The following is a 24615-nucleotide window of genomic DNA, read 5'->3' as shown; positions in this document are numbered from 1 at the left end:
TTTTTTTTACCACTGTAACTTATTAAATAAACATTATAGAAGTTTTCAGGGACTTTCGTCCCTCGGCAATAATATAAGATTTCATTCTCCGTTTAAATTTCAGTCAAAATCATCGAGAGAGTCAGAAAATCACATGGGGAGAAACCTTGTAACATGTAAATGAACCCGTACCATATATGGACTCTTAATACAGGAGAGTTCGTTAAGGGGGGTCCGAAAAAATAATCTCTCCTTAGAAAAGCTCAAAATCATCAGATTAAGATAAGGTAAGTTAAGTGCATGCCGAACAGTGTATGTATATTTTAAAATCTAACGATTTGAGCGGAACGTCAGGAAATAGGCGATTCAGATCGAAAAACTGAAAAGCACCTGTTCAATATTTTTCAAAAATCTATCGAATGATATCAAACACGATCTCCCACGGAGAGGGTTGGGCGGTAACTTTAAAATCTTAAATAGGAGCCCCCATTTTTATTACAGATTTGAATTCCTTAGTTAAAAATAAGTAACTTTAATTTGAGATATTTTTTCGAATCATCGATAGATGGCGATATAATCGGAAAAATCAATTGTTGGAAATGGAAAATTAAATTAAAAAATAAAAAGTCCCCAGTAAAATAGAAAACCTAACTTACCTTTTTTTGGTTTTAGGACCTAATCTAGACAACCCAATAGGTCCCCATAACGCTCGAGTAACTGCAAATTTAGGATACTTGCTTCTCCTACTATTTATTAACACCAAAATACATTATAATTTATGATTTCAAATGACATACCCTATCTCTGAAACGTGACATCCTAGATTATAATGGGTACATCCCTTTTTTTATTTTAGGCTAAAGAGTTTATTTGGCTCATTGCTTATGACTTACTCTGTATACATCTCTAGAGTTTTCTTCGAAGATTACAAAAACCAATCCTCGAATGAATTAAACATTTGTATACAAGGTCTTGCATACGAGACACTTTTTATCCAGTAGAGAAAAAGTATCGACTTTCTACACGTGTATAAATAATGGTCTCAAAGAAAAAAAACGAACTAACAACCCTAACCGACATTTAACTTTACAGACGCATGGCTTTCTGTTTTAATCTCGAAATAATATAATTTTCAAGGCCGATTAAATAGGTGTCAGAAGGGCTTTAAATAATGTGATTTCTAACTTAATATGTAAATTGACAAAACTTTTTTAAATTTTAATTTCTGCTCACCATTATTTTTACACTCAACTGTAAACTTAGCAGAACATTTTCGTTGGCAAAAATCAACATCAGATATTTCATTCTCTAGAATTCTTTATAGTCCAAGCTGTGGGTGAAAAATAGGTGGATTTCAGGATATAATTCAGGAATTTTTGAAACCTATCAGGTGTTGTAAAGGACGATGCCAGGAATAACTTGTACTAAAATGTAACCAAAAATTTTGTGCGGTTTTTTATTTATGACGATTTTCATTTGTTAAATTTGCAATTTTTAAATATTTTTAATTTTGCAGCTTATGATATTCATTTTAGAGAAAAAGTTTTAAATAGAAAATTGTAGTAAACTAAAAAACCTACAATTTGAGCTATTGTAAGTTTAATTTCGTTAATACTTTATTGCAAGACAGCCTGCGAAAGGTCCAAAATGGCCGTTTTTTGCAATTGCGTTATTTATTGTAAAAATAACTTTTATTTATTTTTTCAGGCTTTAGAATAAAGATCTTTCAATACTAAACATAAAAAAATTTGTAGTGCCCGATTTGTGAACTTGTTGCTTAGATTATATTATAATTTGTTTATCCCAAAAGGCATAGTGTCCAAGGCTATAACTTTTTGAAAAAAAATCGTACAGTGTTAGTCTAAAATCCACTATCCTTCTAAAGACTTATATTTTCATATTCTGATGTAAATAAATGCGTGTAACATTTTTCAACCTCTTATTTCGGGTTTGAAAATAAGGGGGCAAATTTCGTTATAAACATTTAGAACTGAAGCCGCCCCTGTACATCCTATGAGTTTCTAACTTGCAGATTATTATTTGCTGAAGTCAAAATAAAGATTTAAAACCAAATAAAAATATTCTAGGACGAACTGAAGCCGAGATAATTTGTTTTTTTAAATCGTAGTGACTTTATTTATAACAATTAAGAAATTATTTTAGAGTCATTGACTAAAGAAAGACTGATATTATCTTAAAAGAAAAAATATTTTGACCGAAAGTTACATTTAATTATTAAAAATGATTTTTAAAATGTAGTGGAGATTTATTTTTCGTTTCGGCTGTGATTTATTGTGTCGGTTGCCCCTAGCAACGGCTAGCAACTTATAATACATTGAATCACGGTTTTCGCTTTAAATTTTAAAGCACCACTTTGATTGACATGAAATTTGGCAAACACATAGATAATATGTTAAAGAATAAAAATGATATTGGGCCTCTGTGTGCTTTTGTCATGGGGGTGAGTTTCACCCCTTATAAGGGGTGAAAAATATAATATATGTTCAAAATAAGTTCGGAAATGGATAAAACGTCTAATTATAAGCACCTTTTGTTCTATAGCATTTTTTCACCAAGTTAATACCTTTCGAGTTATTTTCAAGTAAAGACCTTCATTTTTTAACAACAAAAAAACACGTTTTTAGGCGGTTTTTGACAAATAACTCAAAAAGTAAGTATTTCATTGAAAAAAAGAGTTTTAACAAAAATATAGCAAATTCAAAATTCAAAAAAATGGTGTACGCTTGAAATCTCTAGACCCAGTAGAAACAAAGTTCTAGCTAATGAAAAAGAGGTTCATATCCGTTAAATTTCAAAGTGAATTATTTCAACGTGAAATAACCGAAAAATCATGCACTTTTTGGAGAAAAATCATTACAACTTTTTTAACTGTTTAAAAAATATGTATATCTGTTTAAAAAAAAAGTTTATAGCATCAAAAGTAAGCAAGTTACGCTGAAAATAAAGTTGATCTCTTTTTTTTTGGTAAAAAAACTCGGGAAAGTCATCCCCTAATTAGCATCAAAAATGAAATTAATCAATTTTACTTCAATGTTGTTTTACTCGTGTATGTGTCGTTTATGTCTGTAAGTTTCATCGGTTCAAGTGCTTATTTTTAAAGGGGAAGTAATTAAAAGGACTTGAACTAGTTAATAATCACGAGTGTAAGCAAATTTAAAACAGCCATATCTTAACAAATTTTTGCCTTCCAAAAAAAAAGCAAAAAAGCCAAAATATTCATGACAGCAAAAACTAAATTTTTTTACTCTTTGTGATTTTTGGTCATATTAATAAATTTTAAGTTATTTAGAATTAAGAATTTAATTAAAAATTAGAACAGATTTACTTTAAATCCAATTTTTTTTTAATAAGCCCTTTGAACCGATGATACTTACAGATCATATAAATAATACATGAGCAAAGTAACTTGTGAAGCGGTAATGATTAATTTGATTTAATATGCTAATTGGGGGTTGACTTTCGAGTTTTTTGACCAAAAAAAAGAGATCAACTTTATTTTCAGAGTAACTTGCTTACTGTTGATGCTATAAACATTTAAAAAAAAAAGATACCTATGCATATTTTTTTAAATACTTTAAAAAATGATTTTTCTCCAAAAAGTGCATGATTTTTGATTATTTGACGTTGAAATAATTCACTTTGAAATTTGACGGATATGAACCTATTTTTCATTAGCTAGAACTTTGTCTATACTGGGTCTAGAGATTTCACGCATACATCATTTCTTTCAATTTTTAATTTACTATATTTTTGTTAAAACCCATTTTTTCAATAAAAACACTTATTTTTTGAGTTATTTGTCAAAAACCGCCTAAAAACGTGTTTTTTGTTATTGAAAAATTAAAGTATTTACTAAAAAATAACTAGAAAGGTATTAACTTGGTGAAAAAATGCTATGGAACGAAAAGTGCTTAGAATTAGACGTTTTATCCATTTCCGAACTTATTTTGAACATACATTTTTTCACACCTCATAAGGCGTGAAACTCACCCCCAGGACAAAAGCTCACAGAGGCCCAATATCATTTTTATTCTTTAACATGTTATCTATGTGTTTGCCAAATTTCATGTCAATCCAAGTGGTGCTTTAAAATTTAAAGCAAAAACCGTGATAGAGTATATTATAAGTTGCTAGCCGTTGCTAAGGGCAACCGACATAATAAATCGTAGTCGTAACGAAAAATAAATCTCCATTACATTTTAAAAATCATTTCTAATAATTAAATGTAATCTTCGATTAAAATAATTTTTATTTTAAGATAATATAAGTCTTTCTTTAGTCAATAACTGTGAAATAATTTCTTAATTGTTATAAATAAAGTCACTACGATTTAAGAAATCAAAAACAATTATCTCCTCTTCAGTTGATCGTAGAAAATTTTTATTTAGTTTTGAATCTTTATTTTGTCTTCAACAACAATAACCTGCAAGTTAAAAACTCATAGGATGTACAGGGGCGGCTTCAGTTCTAAATGTTTATAACGAAATTTGCCCCCTTATTTTCAAACCCGAAACAATAGGTTGAAAAATATTATACGCATTTATTTACATCAGAATATGAAAATATAAGTCTTTCGAAGGAGAGTGGATCTTGGATTAACTCTGTACGATTTTTTTTTTCAAAAAGTTATAGCCTTGGACATTTGACCTCTTGGGATAAACAAATTATAATATCTAAACACCAAAGTTCACCAATCGGGCACTACAAATTTTTTTTATATTTAGTATTGAAATATCTTCATTTTAAAGCCTTAAAAAATACATAAAACTTATTTTTACAATAAATAAGGCAATTGCAAAAAACGGCCATTTTGGACCTTTCGCAGGCTGTTTTGCAATAATGTATTAACGAAATTAAACTTGCTATAGCTCAAGTTGTAGGTTTTTTAATTTACTACAATTTTCTATTTAAAAGTTTTTCTCTAAAATGAATATCCTAAGCTGCAAAATTAAAAATCTTTAAAAATTGTAAATTTAACAAATGAAAATCGTCATAAATAAAAAAGCGCACAATATTTTTGGTTACATTTTAGTATAAGTTATTCCTGGCATCGTCCTTTACAACACCTGATAGGTTTCAAAAATTCCTGAATTATATCACGTTTTTTCACCCACAGCCTGGGGTATTAGTGTTGCACACTTATTGATAACAAGAGATTTCTTCTTCTTTTGGTGCCTATTCGTTTCGAATATTTGCCATCATTCTGGCTATAATTATTTTATTAGCTGATGTTTTAAATAGATTAGTTGTTGTTGTGGAGAACCATTTCCTCAGGTTCTTTAACCATTATATTCTTGTTCTCCAAATTCCTCGCTTTCCAAAACCTTTCCTTGAAGGATTACCTTCTGTATTCTGTATTTAGTGGCGTCTCTCATTATGTGTCCGAGATATTCTAACTTTCTCCTTTTTTTTTCTTTTTTTTGAAAATGGCTTTGGCAGAGCCAATTAGCCAGACTTGTTTCTGATTGATTGCAGATTCATAGTCATAAATTTCTTATAACATAAGTACATTCTACAATTTTATTTTTATAGATACATTGGTACATTGTGTAGCTTTTTTTTTATTTTGTGTTTTTTTTTAATTATTTTACTGTGTTTTTTTTAATATATATTTTAATTTGTGCGAAACACTTTTTTTTACTTCTTTTTTTTTACTCTTTTTTTTGTTCCTTTTTTTTCTTTTTTTTTTGTTTATTATTTTTTTTGGTATTATTTTATTTTGTTTTTTTTTTAATATTTTTTTTTTATTTTTTCAAACCACATTAACAAATTATGCCTATTTATTACATATTACGTTTACAACTTGTATTTACATAATTTAACATGTTTTTAAATGAGATGAAGAATTTCCATATCATTTGTAAATATTAAAGTATTTAGGTTTATTGGGAAAACATTTTAAATCTTTTAATTCCTTATAAAGGTCGTTTATGTTATTCATGTTTAAATGACATTCTAATATGACAAGTGTTAGACCTCCGATTTTGCCACAAGTACAATTGGGAGTATCTGCCAAGCCGATTCTATCCATGTAAGATGGTATACATAATCGTATACATCACCTCTCTTTATTTCCCCATTCTTCGTAGTACGGTCTCGTTGGTTATCTTGTCCGTCCATGACATCCTTAGGATTTGCCTGTATAGCCACATATCAAAGGCATCTCTAAGTTTTTTCTCCATCGCTTCAGTGAGTGTACAGGATTCAATTCCGTAGTATAATGTTGAGAAGATATAACATCGTAAGAGCCTTATTTTTATCTCCAGATTAAGGTTGTGGCTTTTAAAGAGTCTGGCCATGTTTTATGCACTCCTAGCCTTCGCTTTTCTACATTTTACTTCTTGGGAGTGATCCCATTGTTCGTTTACTATTGTTCCAAGATAGTTAGGTATACTGTTTTACTCGGTCTACTGGTGTATTCTTAATAAGCAGTTGTACGTCTCTAATTTTATTTTTGCTGATGACCAAAAATTTAGTTTTTGATATGTTTACTTGTAGTCCAAATCTTTGACTTACTTCATTTACTTTGTTTATTAGTTGCTGTAAACTGTTCAAACTGTCTGCAAAATAACGGTGTCGTCTGCACAGCGGGTGTTGTTTGGGCGTTCTCCATTTAGGAGTATTTCATGTTCGCAATTTTCCAAGGCTTTCTAAATATTTCCTCTGAATGTAGATTAAATAATCCTAATTAATGAATAGGAGAAAGTATACATCCTTGTCTAACGCCGCGCAGAATCTGGATGGCTTCTCTCGGTTCATCTCCAAGATTTGTTCTTATTGTGGCTGATTGGTTCCAATATAAATTTTGTATTATACGCAGGTCATTATCATCTATTTGGGCTTTTGTTAGAACATCCATGATTTTTCGGTGTTGAACTGTTTCAAATGCTTTTTGGTAGTCCACAAAGCAGGTGTAAATTGTTATTAATTGAAAAACGGCTCCGAATTCTTGGCACGAAACAAGTAGGTTTTCTTTTTGTGGGTCTACAATAACTAAAAAAAATGTCAGATACCAGGATTATTCAAAGTCCTGAGAAAAATCTTACTTGCCTGGACTATAACTAGACTTTTAAGTCTAGTTTTATATTAAAAAATATTAACATCGTCTGTTATTTCATTTATAATAATATTTATAAATAAGTTTAAGGAAAATAAATTTTGCATAATTCATAACTGTTTAAAACCCTCTGAGAGCAGCCAGCGTCTCTGTAATGCAAAGAACGAAAAATCGATCGCACCACAATTAAGCGGCAAACTGAAATTGGCTTTTAACGTCGTGATATAAAGCCTAAGCTGTGGCTAAATTGCCACAAAAGAGAATCACAGGCTCTAATTGATGGTTCAGTTAGCAGCTTTTCTTTCGCATCGTGCGCACTGCATTCGCACGAAGAATTTCACGTCACACATACACACGTAAAATCTATACCCATGGTTATATTCATTTTGAAGATTTTTTTAAAATGTAAAAGTTATATAATGTAACAGAAAATTAAGAAGGAAAATGTGGTTAACATTACTATCAATTATACAGAGTGTAATATTTCAAAAACAACTAAATTAGAGGGGCATACGAATACCTAAAAAGATAAGAAGTGGGTATAAACCTCAAACAAGTCTATGTAAAGATGAAAGTATGCAAATAATCAGTGACCAACAGAAAGTCACAGAAACCTGGAAACATTATTTTCAGACCCTACTTGGAACACAAGTAGACATGAAAGATGAAATGGGTATGAACTACGTAGAAGAGAATGAAGTAGCTAATGGAGTAAAAGCTCCAACTATAGAGGAAGTTTTCGAAGCTATTAAGGCCCAGAAAAACAATAAAGCTCCGGGAGTTGACGAAATACTAGTAAAACTGTATAAGGTAGGTGGCGACCACATATAGCAAGTCACATCCACGCGCTCATCAAAGACATATGGCAAGAAGAGAAAATACCCGACGATTGGAAGAAAAGTATAGTATGCCCGATCTATAAAAAAGGAGACAAACTCCAATGCAAAAACTACCGTGGAATCTCTCTACTATGTACAGAATATAAAGTCCTCACGTATATTATAAACCAGCGGCTCCAACCACTAGCAGAAAATATTCACCGAACAGTTCAACTGGCCGCTTATGCCGATGATATTAATATTGTGAGTAGACATCAACAGGAGCACAGGAAACATACGCAGAGCTAAAAAAAAAACAAAAATGCTAGGTGTGGAAATTAACACAGAAAAAACAAAAATAATGACTCAGACTAGAAGAAATATAGTCCCACAAAACATTATACATGAAGATGACATTGAAACGGTTGGAAAGTTTACATACCTGGGAGTACAAATATATGCCGATCAGATCAGATGGATCAGAAGATGGAGAAATACGGAAGAGAATAACGCAGGCAAACAGAACTTATTTTGCCCTCTCCCATATATTATGGTCTAAAAGTGTCCACCGAAATACAAAGATGAGAATCTATAAAACTTTAATTCGACCAATAATATGCTATGGCAGTGAAGCCTGGGTCCTGAAAGAAACATCCAAAAACAAACTCGACACATTCGAAAGGAAAGTGCTGAGGAAAATACTAGGACCTGTGAGGGAAAACGGAATTTTCAGAAGTCGATACAACAACGAACTTTATCAACTTTATAAGGAGGCACCCCTGTCAGACTAGAATACAAAGATTGCAATGGGCCGGACATGTGATAAGAATCGGAGAGGATAGGCTACCAAATAGAGCACTGAATGCTAGACTGCAGGGAAAGAGACCGGTTGGAAAGTCAAGAAAGCGCTGGAAAGACACAGTAAACAACGACGCACAAGCCCTTTTAGGAGTTCGTGTATGGAGAAGAGCAGCCACAGACAAACAGGGGTGGAGGCAAAAAATAAAGGAGGCCAAGGCTCAATTTGGGCTGTAGTGCCGTAGAAGAAGAAGATACAGAGTGTAAAAAAAATAAGAGAGTTACAATATCTAGGACACGTAATGAGGGGACAGCGATATGAAATGCTAAGACTGATAATACAGGGAAAGATAAGAGACGGAAGGAGTATAAGAAGAAGGAGAGTGTCATGGTTGAAAAATATAAGGGACTGGTTTAAATGCAGTTCTATAGAACTCTTCTGAGAGAGATAGTGATAGACTTCTTAGATAGAGTAAAGATAGTGATGATGATATCCAATCTCCGATTAGGAAACGGCGCTTAAAGAAGATACAGAGTGTCCAGAAACTTCCCCAGCGCCAAGACAGCATAACAATACACGGAGAAAAAATTAAGAAAGTGGAAAAATATAAATATCTGGGTAAAATAATCAATGAAAATAATGAATATACATAAGAGATTAAAGCAAGAATAGGATAGGCAAGAAATGCTTCCAACAAACTGAAAAGTATTTTGTAGCAGGGATATTACAATTACTTTAAAGATGAGACTTCTAAGATGATACCTTTTCTCCGTATTGTAAGAAAGATGTTTCGGACAGATTAGAAGCCTTCTAGTTATGGGTCTACAAAAGGATATTAAGAATAAGTTGGGTGGATAGAATCACGAATGTCGAGGTGTTGAGAAGAATGGGAAAAGAAAGACGGGTTTTGAATACAATTAAAGGTAGAAAACTGCAATGTCTGGGACATGTCATGAGGGGTGAGCATTATAACTTGTTGCAATTAATAATACAAGGAAGAATACAGGGTAGAATGAGTCCTGGAAGACGCATCTCCTGGTCAAACAATTTGAGAGCTGGGTTTAACTGCATTTCTGCTGATCTCTTTAGAGCTGCTGTATCAAAAGTGCGAATTGCCAGGATGATTGCCGACCTTCTTAGAGGTGATGGCATATGAAGAAGAAGAAGAAACTGCCCGGACAAATGAGGACTGACGAGAAAATGCTTTCTAAAGCAACGATGACATGGGGCTAGTTTACAAGATAGTAGTTGGCGAGTTTAAAAGCTAGCGAATGAGCGAGTTAACCAGTGTCGATGACAAACAAAACTTTACACCCGCTGTTTAATATCAAACATTCAATTTTCATATCCGATATTAAACAATCTTTTTATCACCCTGTATATCACACTAACGAAATTTGTTATTGTATAATTACAGGTGTGACCTGCTAATTTAGTTTAATTATTGCAAATCATAAACAGTATTTTTGGCTAGGGCACACTAATTTTGCTGACTAAATAAACCTTTGTTCGTTGGTCGTGTGAGCTATGACCCAATTCATCTTGCCGCTAAGACAGAGTATACATTAAATTCATTCCTTCGAGTCAATTCAACCAGTCAAGATGTGGTTTTAAATACATTCATTAGAATCAACTCCTGGAGACAACAAACCAGTCGAGCAGTAAGGCTCCATCAATCAGTAGAATTTTAAGGCCTCCCGGGTATAGTGGGTAGTTAGAGAAATAAAGTTTCATCAAGTAGCGAGACGGAATCAAATCATCAAATTTTGAACAACATATTACTAAATCAAAACATATTTCTATAAGCCAATACCGCAGGAAGCACCATATCGATAGCGTTTTCCTATCCACGATTTTATCCATTTTTCTTTTCTGATTCAAGTTTTTCTTTTGTTTCCGTTGATGCAATCATTCTCGATTGCATTAGCTAAAATAACTACACCAGCGAGAACAAATTCCGTTGATATTTTTCCTAAAACAACAAACACGTGACAATCTATTCGCAACCAGTTTGCTAGCAGCAATGATGACACACGGCTAGTTAACTAGCTTACAAGCCAACACGTCAGCAAATAGCGAGCAAATTAGCCCGGCTTTCTATTTTGCTCGCAGCTTTTTTAAAATCGGATAGTCACTAGCAGATAGTAATAAAACTCAATGACCCGGGGCTACTTTACAAGCTACAAGCCAGCGATTTCTCTAACAGCTTGCAAACTCCCCCCGTGTAACGCGTAAAGGAGCTAGAGCTCTTTGAAAATGATGCCTTGTAATTAGTTTTTTTAAATACCTCCAGAACGCGTCCATTCAGAAGAAGGAAAACTGGTGCGCCTATTTATCTTCCAGAGATAAATCTATTTCATCAATTGCGAATTTCTAGTACCAGTCATAGGCGTCCGTTTTCGGTAGGGCAACGATTATTTTAACGCATAACTTTTTGTCCTTAATTTTTAAGGATCTTTGCACTGAATTATTAAATTTTGAGGTATTGGTATGGAATCGACTTATCTCTAGAAGACAAATAGGTGTCCCAGTTTTCGTTCTTATTTTTTTGCTTCAAGGCGCCATTTTCATAAAGCTCTAGCACCCTTAGGAAGCATTTTTGGACTAGGTAAATTGGATTAAATTGTCTTAAAATTATCTGAAGAATCTTCAGTCTTCGTTTGTCAGAAGAGTTTCTGGACACCCTGTACCTACAGTGTATATAAAATGTGGTACATACAGCCAAATGGAATAAATTCATTATTTTGTGAATGAGGCATTTTGGAAATAATTCCCGAAACAGGTCGATGTTTATATTGAAGTTACGATGTTTTGTCATATATATCATACTAGTGACGTCATCCATCTGGGCGTGATGACATAATCAATGATGTTGTTCTGAAGCTATTTCATTGTGGCATTTTTATGATTAACTATTTAGTGGGAAATAATCCACAATTAAATTGAAAAAATAATTTTATTAACGTTTCGAAGCCCAAATCGTGTTTCGTTGTCAAAATACAAAATATGTACTACTAAAATAAACAAAAATGTTGTTGCTAAGTAAAAAAAATTCTTCTAATAATTTATTTAATATGACTCATCTATATTGGCAATTCAGACGTATAATATACATTTTAAAGTAGAAGACTTTAATGTAATTTAATTTAATTTTTTTAACTAGCTCATTTGAAAGGTAATTCAATTCTCTATTCAGTAATATAAAAATTAACATAATTATTTATAAAGGGTGTCCAAATTTTTTTTAAAATAAATTAATAGACACAAAAAGAAGATAGTGCATAATTAATTTAATTCAAAATACATTTTACTGCTGTCAGAAAACAGAAATAAAATGTTTATTTGACAAATAAACATTGCTTTTCGCTTAAATTAAATGTTCAAACTGCTAAGAGGCAGGTGGGTGGCAGCTTGAACATTCAATTGAATTTGAAGTAAAACGCGCCACAAAGAAGCTTCAAAATATAAACTGTATCAAAGTTACTTTTTTGTGGCGCGCATTACTTCAAATTTAGCAAATATTATGGACAAATCTTTAAAATAAGACAAGAGTTTTATTTTCCATCAAAATGAAAATACATTTTTGCGAAATATTCATATCGCTCTTTTGTAGATGGAATAATGTGTGCGCTACTAATTTTTACGGCGTTTGGCTGTTTTTTATTCTTGTAAAACTAATCCGTAAGGTTTTTATTTAAACCTCCATAATGGACGAGACAGCATACAACTGTGGTTGTGTCAGGTTAATAATCCTTTTATTACAACGCCCAAACCATTACCGAATGCATTAGAGTATAAAGGAAATGGAGAAATCCATGAGACAGGTGTAATTTTAAATGAAAATAAATGTGCCAATAATACTAATGTATATTAGCATTAATTAAAAACAAGGAAATAGTGTGGCAGAAATATAACTAATATTTGAATCTATTAAAATGATTAAAAAATATGTGCTATTTGTTAAACTATCAATGAAAACTTTTAACACGTGGTAATCTGACATATATAGGCTACATATTTAATACGTTATTATATGGTGTAGAGGCCTGGACTCTCAAACAAAACAACATAAAAAATATTGAAAGTTTCGAGATGTGGTGCTACCATCGAATGCTGGAGATAAGTTGTGTTGAAAGAGTCACAAACCTTAAAGTAATACGAAGGATAGGAAAAGACCCAGAAATTTTGTTAACGATAAAACGAAGAAAACTCGAATATTCGGCTCACCTGGTGAGAGGACATAAATAGGCTTTACTTCAAAATATAATGCAAGGAAAAATAAAAGAAAGATGGAATCCAGGCCGTAGAATCTCATGGTTGTGGAATTTGAGAGAGTGGTTTGGCTGCACCACTAATGAACTTTTTAGGTCAGCTGTAAACAAGGTCAGGGTAGCCTTCATGATTTTCAATCTCCGATAGGAGCGACACATGAAGAAGAAGAATCTGATATACTTAATCAACTAGAATTTTTTAGAAAAATATTTTTTATCTAATCTTATAAAAGCCTAATGCGTCAAGAAGTAATGTGTAATGTGTAATGTGTAATATGTAAAGATTAAACGACGTTTAATAAACGTTATTTTATGTTTTTCATTAGTGTCTCTTTAAGGGTCCAGCTCACCATGCCATACATACAGCAATATGGAGAATATGTAGCAGTGTATTAATCTGATTTTAAGATTTAACGTGATATCTCAATACGAATTTTCTTTAGTTTATAGAGAGCGGCTCTGGCTTTTTCAATGCGTATTCCTATTTCTGTATATAATCCAGTTATCGTTATAGTTGGCGCCCTAATAAGTAATATTGTGGACTCTTTCTAACGTTATTCCATACGGTCTGGTCAGGCCCGCCGAGAGGGCGGTACAGCCAGTACATTTTACCGAGGCCCGGCGATGTAAGGGGCCCGGCGTCGACCAGACCAAAGACGTTATATTGCCCGTTTTTTTTATCTCCACTTTATGTGCATAATTTTCATCAAATAAAGAAAAACAGCGCAAGAAGACTGCGAGATTTTTTGATGATTTGCTGTAGTGACACGACTGATAATAATGTTGAGCCAGATGCAATATTTCGCTCTGAAATATTTAATATTGTCATATATTGTATAATAAGCAATTTCACCAGAAGACTTAATGCGGCAAATGAAATTCATTCGCTATTTAACGTTTTATGATCATTCCTAGATGAAGATGACGACAATATTAAGAAAAAAATTGATAATATGTATTGCACGAGTTTTGTAAAGAACACATTAGTGAAGAATTGATAGATGACATTTTTCATCTGGGGGCGATGTACAAGGATAATATTCGTGAATCTCACCTTTCTCCAATAGATTTAATTAATAAAATTAAAACTCTAAAAATGTTATCATTATGTCATAATGCCGTTATCGTGTTAAGATTATTTTGCACATTAGGTACCGATGACAGTCGCAGAACCGGAAAGATCCTTTAGTTGTCTTTCTCGCATAAAAAATGCTACGAGTATTACATCTACAATCAAATAGGATCGGCAGATCTTGCCCAGCGACCTTGTGCATTGAGAATGCTTTGGTAAAAATCATTACATTTTTGAAAATTATAGACATCTTTGACCTTTGCCAATCAGAAAAGTCGAAAATCAACTATATTATATTTTTACTATTACAAATATAATCATATTTGAAATGTTTCTTATTAGGTACTTATTATTAATAATTTTATTTCTTTAAAAATCAAACATTTTTTTCGCTCTTCACTTTTTGCCAGGGGCCCGCTCTTCACTTCTTACCGGGGCCTGCTCATCCCTCTCGGCGGCCTTGGGTCTGGTGTTCATTGTTTGTACCTCCGTTTGGCTGACAACCATAAGTTTTGTCTAAAGAGGAAAACTGACAGAGCGTGTTGCGACACTATGAGTGAAATAAAAAAATGTAACAGAAAAAGATAAAAACTGAAGACGGAATTCAACCCAACGTGAAAAAGATTAAACGTAAGAAGAGATAGAGAAATTTCTGTCAAAATTTGGTATTTATGACCCTTAAAATAACACCAAATGCTAAAATTTATTAGCCTGTAGATAGTGTGGATGTCTCGTCAGCCGAGGGTATGATCAGTGGCGTGGTAATTTTATGGTCAAAGTACGTTTTGTTCTAATTTTTATCATTGTGAGAATTAAAAAAACCAACTAATATTTTTATCTCCACCACTGAGAGCGGTCAACTTTTTGGTTGCCTGTATTCTTCGGGACATATTCTGGACATTTTATCACAAAGTGTAAATATTACTAATTTTACCATCTTGTAGGGTATCTGCGTTCTCTTTCTTTTCCACTATTATATATATTATATCTCTCTTTGCCGACGTTTAAATTAGGACCCACTTGAATCTCGCTTCAACACGCGCCTCGACCTCGTCGTGAGAATTCTCCATTAGAAGTATTAAGTTTTAGCCCATATTCATCACATGCTTCGGTCAATCTGTTTATTAGTCGTTGTAAGTCATTGGAGGCAATCAATACCGTGTCATCTGCGTATAAAATCATGTCTTTTCGAAATCGATAAAACACATGTAAATCGGTCGTTCTATATCGCTATATCTTGAAACCACAACCTGCAAACTGCATAATGCTTCTCTGGATCCAACGTTGTTTTTGAAACCAAACTGTGTTTCTTTTTCTATTTTGTTGTCAATATTCGAAAGCCGTATTCTTAAATACTTTTTCAGTACATGACTCATCAGACTGTTAATACGATGATCGCTACACTTTTTGGCTTTTATTTTCTTCAGCATCATTACAAATGTTAATAGTAGCCAGTCTGTTGGTATATGGTCCTGTTTCGTATATTTCATTGAAGAGGCTTAGAAGAGAGTATTTGCCCTTATCGTCTAAATTATTCGACATAAACACAAAATACAACAGGTAAACAGGGAGAAATGTACTTTTTAAGTGTGTAAAATAAATAATTCCTAGCTGAGCGCTTTCGGCTTATAAAGCCATCTTCAGAGCTATGGTCAAATAATTCAAAATACCACTATGAAGAGAGATGGATCCCATGTACGATATAAAAATATTTTATTTCTTATGCAGTTTTTTTAATGATGGAAAAAACCTTGTTTTTCTGTTGAAAAAATTGCTCAATTCTGCTGTTAGTTTTTGTAGCCGGGAAAGTTAAAAACATCAAATACGAGCACAAAGGACTTTCACATAAAAATTATATTACATATAACGAATTTCATCATGGTAAGGTCAAGAAACCCTACCATCTGAAGTGTACGGTGTCAGCATGCAGAATATTCTGATGGTAGGGTTTCTTGACCTTCTTCTTCTTAACGTGCCCTATCAAGTCCCCTTGACGTTGGCGATTAACATGGCGAAACTGTATCTGTCTCGAGCTATTCTAAATAGGTGTTCTGCTTTCTTTATTCCTGTCCACTCCCGGATATTCTTCAACCAAGAGGCCTGCTTTCTACCAATTCCTCTGCGTCCTTCGATTTTACCCATCATAATAAGTTGAAGAATATTATACCGGTCTCCCCTTACTACGTGTCCAAAATAGGCCATCTTTCTAAATTTGATGTTATCAAGCAGCTCGCGGGTAGCATTTGCTCTCTTAAGGACTGCCACATTTGTCAGCATAGCCGTCCATGGTATTTTTAGAATACGTCTGTGCAGCCACATTTCAAAGGCCTCCAAACGGTTAATGGTGGATATTTTTAATGTCCATGCTTCGACACCATACAAGAGGACTGACCAAATGTAGCATTTGATCATGCGCTTTCGAAGTTGAAGTTGCAAGGTATCGTTACAGAAGAATGACCTCATTTTTAAAAATGTCGTGCGGGCTATCTCGATTCTACGTTTTATCTCTTTATCTGGATCTAGTTGTTCAGTAATATGGCAACCAAGATATTTAAAACTGGGTACTCTTTGAATTATATGACCATCAACATATAACCGTGAATCTTGATAGGCCAAACGGCTAAATACCATGTATTTTGTTTTTGAACAGTTTATATTTAGGCCAAACTCTCTTCCCACTCTGTCAATGGCATTTAAAAGGTGTTGTAATCCATTCATATCATCACTTAAAATAACTGTATCGTCTGCATATCTGATTGTATTTATCAGAATTCCATTAACCTTCACACCCCATTCCAAATTATGCAGCGCTTCCTTAAATATTCTATCTGAATACAAATTGAACAACAGTGGGGACAGTATACAACCCTGTCCGACGCCTCTTTGTATTTGGCCATGATCAATTATTCGTTATATTATGTAATGTAATTTTTATGTGAAAGTCCTTTGTGCTCGTATTTGATGTTTTTAACATTTCCGGCTACAAAAACCAACAGCAAAATTGAGCAATTTTTTCAACAGACAGACAAGGTTTTTTCCATCATTAAAAAAACTGCATAATAAATAGAAGTATTTTTATATCGTACATGGGATCCATATCTTTTCATAGTGGTATTTTGAACTTTTTTACCATAGCTCTGAAGATGGCATTATAAGCCGAAAGCGCTAAGCTAGGAATTATTTATTTTACACACTTAAAAAGTACACATCTCCCTGTTTACCTGTAGTCATAAATGTGTACAAAAACTATTTCAGTCTTTACATTTACAAAATACAACCATTCTTTGAAATTTTCACCTTTGGGCAAAAACTCATTTTATTTTGTTGAGCAGTGTAGATTTTACTTACTTACTATGTAATAAAAGTAGTGTCACATGATGGCATATTTCATTAGTATGCGTTACACCGCCCGAGCAGTATTTTTTGCAAGCTTTCCCTCGCGTAACTTTAGTCCTTAATAATTTTTTCTATTGAAAAAAGGAAGTTCATTATCGCTCGTTTATTTCACACTGCATTATTTATTTTGTTTCCTTCCTCCCAGCGCCTTTATTCTTTAGATAATTTGGAGAAAATAACTTTTGCGGTTGATTAAAGGAAATGGAGCAAGAATTCTAAGAGTTGGATATGAATTATATATTTATCTACTTTGTTTCGAGGCGCTTTGCACTTTATATCATTTATTTAAAGGGCTGATCTTTCAGTGTCATGTATAAGAGTTTTACTTATTTATAAATGCTAAGGGTCCCTATTAATTATTCTACTTAGTTTTATTTTATACTTTAAGAGGAAACTTTGAGATAATTTAGTGCCGATTGTCTGCTCCTAGTAGATGGCCGTAAACTGTTGATTAATATTGGATAAAGCGTGATTAAATTCAATATTTATCTATCTTCTCAATCTAGTCCGAAGCTGAACAAAGACAGTGTTAACAGCTTTCGTTAACATAATAGGCCAGATACGATACTAACCACTAGCAGACAATATTATTGCAGAGTATCAGACGGAATTCCGACGGGGAAGATCGACACTGGATCAAATATTTACAGTGAAACAGATCTTGAGCAAATCATGAGAACACGACATTGATGTTCACAACGTGTTTGTAGACTTCAGCAGTAGGCATACAAGTTAGTCAAAAGGAACAAACTATACTAGGTATTGGCTGAATTGGCAATACCACTCAAGCTAATTAGATTCATTAAAGCCACAATCGATGAAATTCAGGCATGGACACACTTTTTCAAAATTTCGCAGGGACTAAAGCAGGGAGATGGGCTGGCCCCAACATTTTTGAGTGTGGCACTGGAATATGCGGTTAGGCAAATGCAAACTGGACGAGGAAACCTACTGACCCACTGAACGGTGATGGCCGCAGCTGGCCGCTTATGCCGATGATATTAATATTATGATCCGAACATCAACAGGAGCACAGGAAACATGCGCAGAGTTAAAAACGCAAAGAAAATTGCTAGGTCTGGAAATTAACACAAAAAAACATAAATAATGATACACACGAGAAGAAATATATAGTTTCACAAAATAGTATACATGAAGATGACATTGAAACCTAAAAGTGTCCACCGAAATACAAAGAGAATCTATAAAACCTTAATTCGACCAATAGCATGCTATGCTAGTGAAGCATGGGCCCTGAAAGAAACACCCAAAAACAAACTCGACTCATTCGAAAGGAAAGTACTGAGGAGAATACTAGGACCTGTGAGAGAAAACGGAAGTCGATAAAAAAACGAGCTTTATCAACTTTATAAGGAAACACCCCCACCAGATTTCATTAGAATACAAAGATTGCAATGGGCCGGACATTTGATAAAAATGGAAGAGGATAGACTACCAAAAAGAGCACTGAATGCTAGAATGCAGGGAAAGAGACCGGTTGGAAAGCCAAGAAAGCGCTGGGAAGACACAGTAAACAGCGACGCATAAGCCCTTTTACGAGTCCGTGTATCGAGAAGAACAACCACAGACAAACAGGGGTGGAGGCAAAAAATAAAGGAGGCAAAGGCTCAATTTGGGCTCTAGTGCCGTAGAAGAAGAAGAAGATACTTCTTGCGATAAAAAATAATAGTGATAGCATAGAACCATAGTATAGTCGCAAAAGAAAAACAGTACAACAAATAATTAAAGGAAAAATATTTTACGAGCGATATGAGATATGATACTAAGCGTTGAAATGGCATCATCGTTTCAATTTGTTGCTGTTAAACTTAAAAACGGCGCCTATTTTCTGAGAAAAAAAAACTATTGTGGAAATGTCCATGACTCTCTTGTTCACCAACAACCTTTAACAATGGTTAATAATGTAGTGACTATGTGCTCCGATATGACAGGTGTTAGTGAAAAAACCATTTACAGATTTTTAAGTGAAAGAAAACAAGGAAACATAACTGAGCTAGAAATATATAAAGGGAAACAACCAATGGACATTGATGATTTTCGTAGAAACGTTACAGTGGATACAATATTAACGGCAATAAGAGATAATAATTTTCTTAACTTTGGCAAGAGAAGTTATGGAAATTACTTAAAGAAGTCGGTTTTTGTTTTGATAATCAAAGAGAAAATCTATATTGAACGATATAAAAGAGATTTTTTGTTGACGAAGGCGACATTTGAGAAAGATAAAAAGATTTAGATTAGAAGTAAGATGCATTTTCTATTTAAATGAAACCTGGCTAAACGAAAATCATATAGTTGCAAAAGAATGGGTAGATAAGTCCAGAGAAATAAGATTTTTCTCGTGACATTTTCCCCTCCAGGCCGAAACCAAATTTTTTGAGTAGTATGGACATCTATATTCTTAACCTATATGTTTCCTGCAGCCGATTTTGATGATATACATAGTTATAAACAAATGACGATCAAAAAACGGTAAATTATCGCTTTTTTTGGTCTATTACCAAAAAGTTAAGCACTTTAAACAAATTTGAGATTAAGAAACGCAAAAATAGTATAAAAAGTTTCAATATAGCGTTCGCTGAATATGTCCATCCTTATTGGTTGCTTAGAAAATTGCAAAATAAATCATAAACTTTAAGTTTTTATAAACATTCATAACTTAGGTAAAAATTAACTTAGAATCTTCTTATTACACGGAATGACGAGACTTGTACTTAAATTATATTTTAAATTTCAAAGCAATTGGTCAAATAGTTTAAAAGTTATTTAATTTGTTTATCCCAAATTCATTTTTTTTGCAACACTATAAGTCAGAAAATTATTAGGTTAAAATAATACTTCGGACAGTTTATGAAAGAAGAACATTTATACTATTACCTTAATTAAAAAAAATGACAAAAAATAATTTTAAACAGTGTAAAATTATTTTGCAAAAACATGTCGATTTTTTGCTTACTTATAAACAATTAGAATAACTTTTTAACCGTTACCCGTAGAAAAATTATTTTTTCATATTTAGAAAGACTGAATTTTTATACACATTTAGAAAGAAAACAACTGTCCTAGGACAATTAGGGACAAAGTTAACCCCCCTCCCCCCCCCCCATTTTTTTAATTCACATGTTTTTGCAAAATTATTTTGCAATATTTATAATTATTTTTTGTCATTTTTTCTTAATAAATTAATACTGTAAATTTTCTTCTTTTATAAACTATCCAAAATATTACTGTAACATCATCATTTTCTGACTTACAGTGTTGCAAAAAAAATTATTTTTTATAAACAAACTAAATAACTTTTAAACTATTTGACCAATTACTTTGAAATTTAGGGTATAATTTAAGCACCATAAGTCTCAGCATTGCGTGTAATAAGAACGTTCTAAGTTAATTTTTACATAAGTTATGAATATTTATAAAAACTCAAAATTTATGATTTATTTTGCAATTTTCTAAGCAACCAATAAGGATAGACATATTCAGAGAGCGCCATATTGAAGTTTTTTATACGTTTTATAAGTTTATTACTCTCAAATTTGTTTAAAATGCCCAATTTTTTAGTAATAGACGAAAAAAGCGAAAATTTACCGTTTTTTGATCTTCATTTGTTTATAACTATGTATATCATCAAAATCGGCTGCAGGAAATATATAGGTTATTATTATAGATGACCATATTACTCGAAAAGTTTGGTTTCGGCCTGGAGGGGGTTGTGTCACCAACAGGATATTTTTTTTTCCTTATTTCTCTGAGCTAGATAAAAATATTACAATTTCTCGACGATAAGCCTTTTAGTCTAGTAGCAACATAAGGGGTCCCGTGGGAAATTATGGCTCGCCGTGATTTGATGGCGGTATTATAGGTTTTTTGGGTCGCCGAATCCAATGGAGTGGTATTGAAGCCCAAATATTAACCGTTTAATTGTTATTAACAAATTATGGTAAAATTAGGTATTTTTCAGGTATTACTAGAAGCCCTGTAAATAAATTGATAGTGTTAAGGTCTTCTCTGGTGTGTTTTTGGTCGCTGAATCGAATGCGGCTAGTCGCGATTACTCAAAATGTGTTATTTTTTTTTGTTAATAACAAAAGAATTGTTTATTCGCCGAACAGCTCGAAATAATGCGCTATCTACAGCAAGTAGTCTTTTTCATTGTATTTTTATACGCTAAATTGATTGCCGCTAGTCGTGATAGCTTAAACGACGTTCCGACTTTCTTATTATGTAATAATTATTGCCAAAATAACTGTTTATCATACGTTTACTCACGGTTTTTGATCTAAATTTTAAAAAACCACTTGGATTGATATGAAATTTGTCATACACAGCTAACATGTCAAACAAAAAAAGTGATATTGTGCCAATGCGTGTTTTTACCCTGGGGGCGAGTTTCACCCCGTTTCGAGGGTGAAAAAGGGACATCTTGGTCATTAGTGCACCCTATATAACGCACAGCTAAATCTTATTTTTGTGCGTCACAGTGTTGCCATGACATTTTTTTCATAATTTCAATCAATGTTAAATGTACCTACAAGAATAATAGAATAAGAACGTTTACTTCTCCGTCATTATACTAGGTAGAATGACAAATGAGGTGTCAAATGAAAGCTTATAATCCAAGGATAGTATTAAAGGTGAGACATTAGACCTAGATTGTCTGTCCCTCAAAAAATAAGCGTTATATCGGGGATTTCTAATGTCGACATTAAAAGTTGCACTATTTTTTTTTCTATAAAACATTTTGATCTAAAACTTACCAGAAAACTTCTTTGTACTCTCTACTTTCAAATAAACGTGATTAAGAAGCTAAATTCTAAACTTCGTCACGCAACTTTTGCGATTAAACTTTGCAATGCACAAATCAGCACCTTTTTCTTTGAAAAATTCATAACCTTTATCATGATAAGAATAAAAACTTGAAGCAGGTACCTTTGTCTTCAGAAATGTTAGAGCTATATAGTGTAAAAATTTCAGAAAAAAAATATTAAAATGGAACAGAGTTGTAGCGCGGTAAACGCAAAAAACGTGATTTATTTTTTTTTATTTTTAGGTTAAAATTGCGATTTTGACAATGTTCCCCCACATAAAATTCAAAATAAACCTCATTTTCGTTTTCAGCACCCTCGAAAATATAAAGTATGAATAAAATTAGCAATTAACCCCTCCGTGGTCAGTATCTCGAAAACTAAGCGCTTTTTTGAGGGTGTCCCGCTCGTGTATAATATCACAAAAAATTGTAACGTGATAGTATGAAAAAATAGAGGATACGGCCACGGTGTTACAAGTCATGGTCGGATTCAATGCCAAAATTTACATAGACATATTAGGGTGCACTAATAGCCAAGATGTCCGAAAAAAGATACCTTTAAAATAAGTCCAGGAGTGGATAGACTGATTAATTCTAAGCAACTATTGTTTTATAGAGTTTTTTTACTAATTCAATACTTTTCGAGTTATTTGTGAGTGAATATTGTTCATTTTTCAAGAAAAATCCAAGTTTTTAGATGGTTTTTCGCGAATAACTCAAAAAGTAAGAATAAAAAAAATTTCTTAACAAAAATATAAACTATAAAAAAGTGAAAAAAAATGGTGTATGTCTGAGATCTGCTATAGGAATATGCAAAAAATGCATAATATATGCACTTTGCATATATTCCGCCCTTTAATTATAAATAAGGTCAGATCTTAAAATTATTACAGGTTATACTGTTTGACATATTACACATTTTTCGTAACTTGTAAGATACATCATTATATTTTTACATTTCGCTAAAACTTCTTAACTTACAGCTCTTTGTTATTGTGTACGCATCTGTTAGTAAGTTTCTGATAGGCGATTAATTTGTTGTGTTATTTATGTCTTTCTCCTACTAATTTATCTATCTCGGTTTCTATTTCAGAGCAAGTAACGTTTCTGGTGAAAGGTCGCCATTTGATGGATCATGCTGCGGTTCAGGATACCATACGGTCGATTCGACTCCTTTGGGATCGCCGGAAGAGGTGGAAGTTCCCAAATACAGGGTTGTTATGCTCGGAGACGCGGGTGTGGGCAAAACGGCTCTTGTGTCGCAGTTCATGACATCCGAATACATGAATACCTACGACGCAAGTTTGGGTAAGTACCTAATTATACTACGAAAAGGAATATTTCAATTCCAACTATCTTGTTTACAACTAAACAGTACTAAATATAAATTATTTATTTATCTTATATAAATTATATGCTTATCAAAGTGTGTTTAAATTATATCTAGTGATTACAGTAGACGTTGAAAATAGATTATTATTTTCTTATTATTATATTATTATCTTATTCTTATAGTACCTTATTATATTTTCTTATTCTTATATTATCTTGTTGCAACAAGATCTCCCCTTACCAATGCACTTCAGTTATTAAATAATTTAAGCATTTTAATCGATGTAAATTGGTCCTTGTATCGGACAAAGTTTTATAAATTGATACTAAGTCTTTAACCCTTAAGTACTAACATCTTAAATCAATGGCGCAAACACTAACTAACCGCCTGACAGACGGGTTTCACATTTTACTGGTTATTTTTCTTTTGTTAAATATTATAATGCAAAAAAATATTTCGATGACTTACTGAAAGTAATACTTATCTAAAAAACACAGTAATTGATCTAGTTTTTCTGTATTTATTAAAATACAAAACATTATAACAAGAATGGAAGGATTGTCTGTGCGACTTTTTATTCCTGAAAAAAAGTGTGATAAAAATGAAACAAATTAAAGAATCTTGATAAAAATTTATAATCGAGTTAAACAAAGAGTAATAAACATGAAAATAAAAAAAAATTTAAAAAATATTAAAACAAAAAAAAAACTGACAGGCACTAAAATTTGTACAGTATAGCAATGGTAGTCAGTGGCAACATTTTCATCACAAATTGATCCCACTTCGCTTACGTCGTCTTCTACCTCATCAAGTCATTTCAAAAGAGTTTCCTCATAGTCTTTATCCCCTTATTTGAACTTTTTGACGAACTGGGGCACATTATGTTTAATGACGAACTGGGCACAAACACTAACACCCCGTCTATTAGACGGAAATCACACTTTGAGTCTAAATATCTTTCGAATAACAACCTGCAGCAAATTGCCGAATTCAATACTAGTAAATAACAACATAACTTGAAAAGTCATAAACGGATGACCT

The 24615-nt window shown here is 32.7% G+C and overlaps 1 protein-coding gene across 1 annotated transcript in view; it reads left to right on the top strand.

Moving 5' to 3' along the window:
* The window catches only part of LOC114324395 (uncharacterized), a 437385-nt gene that overhangs the window by 357438 nt on the left and 55332 nt on the right, over window positions 1–24615 (top strand). The window contains exon 7 of the mRNA XM_028272222.2: window positions 23335–23549. Within this exon, the coding sequence (XP_028128023.1) occupies window positions 23335–23549 (215 nt within the window). The remainder of the gene's footprint in view (window positions 1–23334; window positions 23550–24615) is intronic.

The sequence above is a fragment of the Diabrotica virgifera genome, chromosome 4, assembly GCF_917563875.1.
Source record: "Diabrotica virgifera virgifera chromosome 4, PGI_DIABVI_V3a".
Lineage (NCBI taxonomy): Eukaryota > Metazoa > Arthropoda > Insecta > Coleoptera > Chrysomelidae > Diabrotica > Diabrotica virgifera.
Note: the sequence above shows the minus strand (reverse complement) of the source record. Positions and strands in the feature narration are given on the sequence as shown.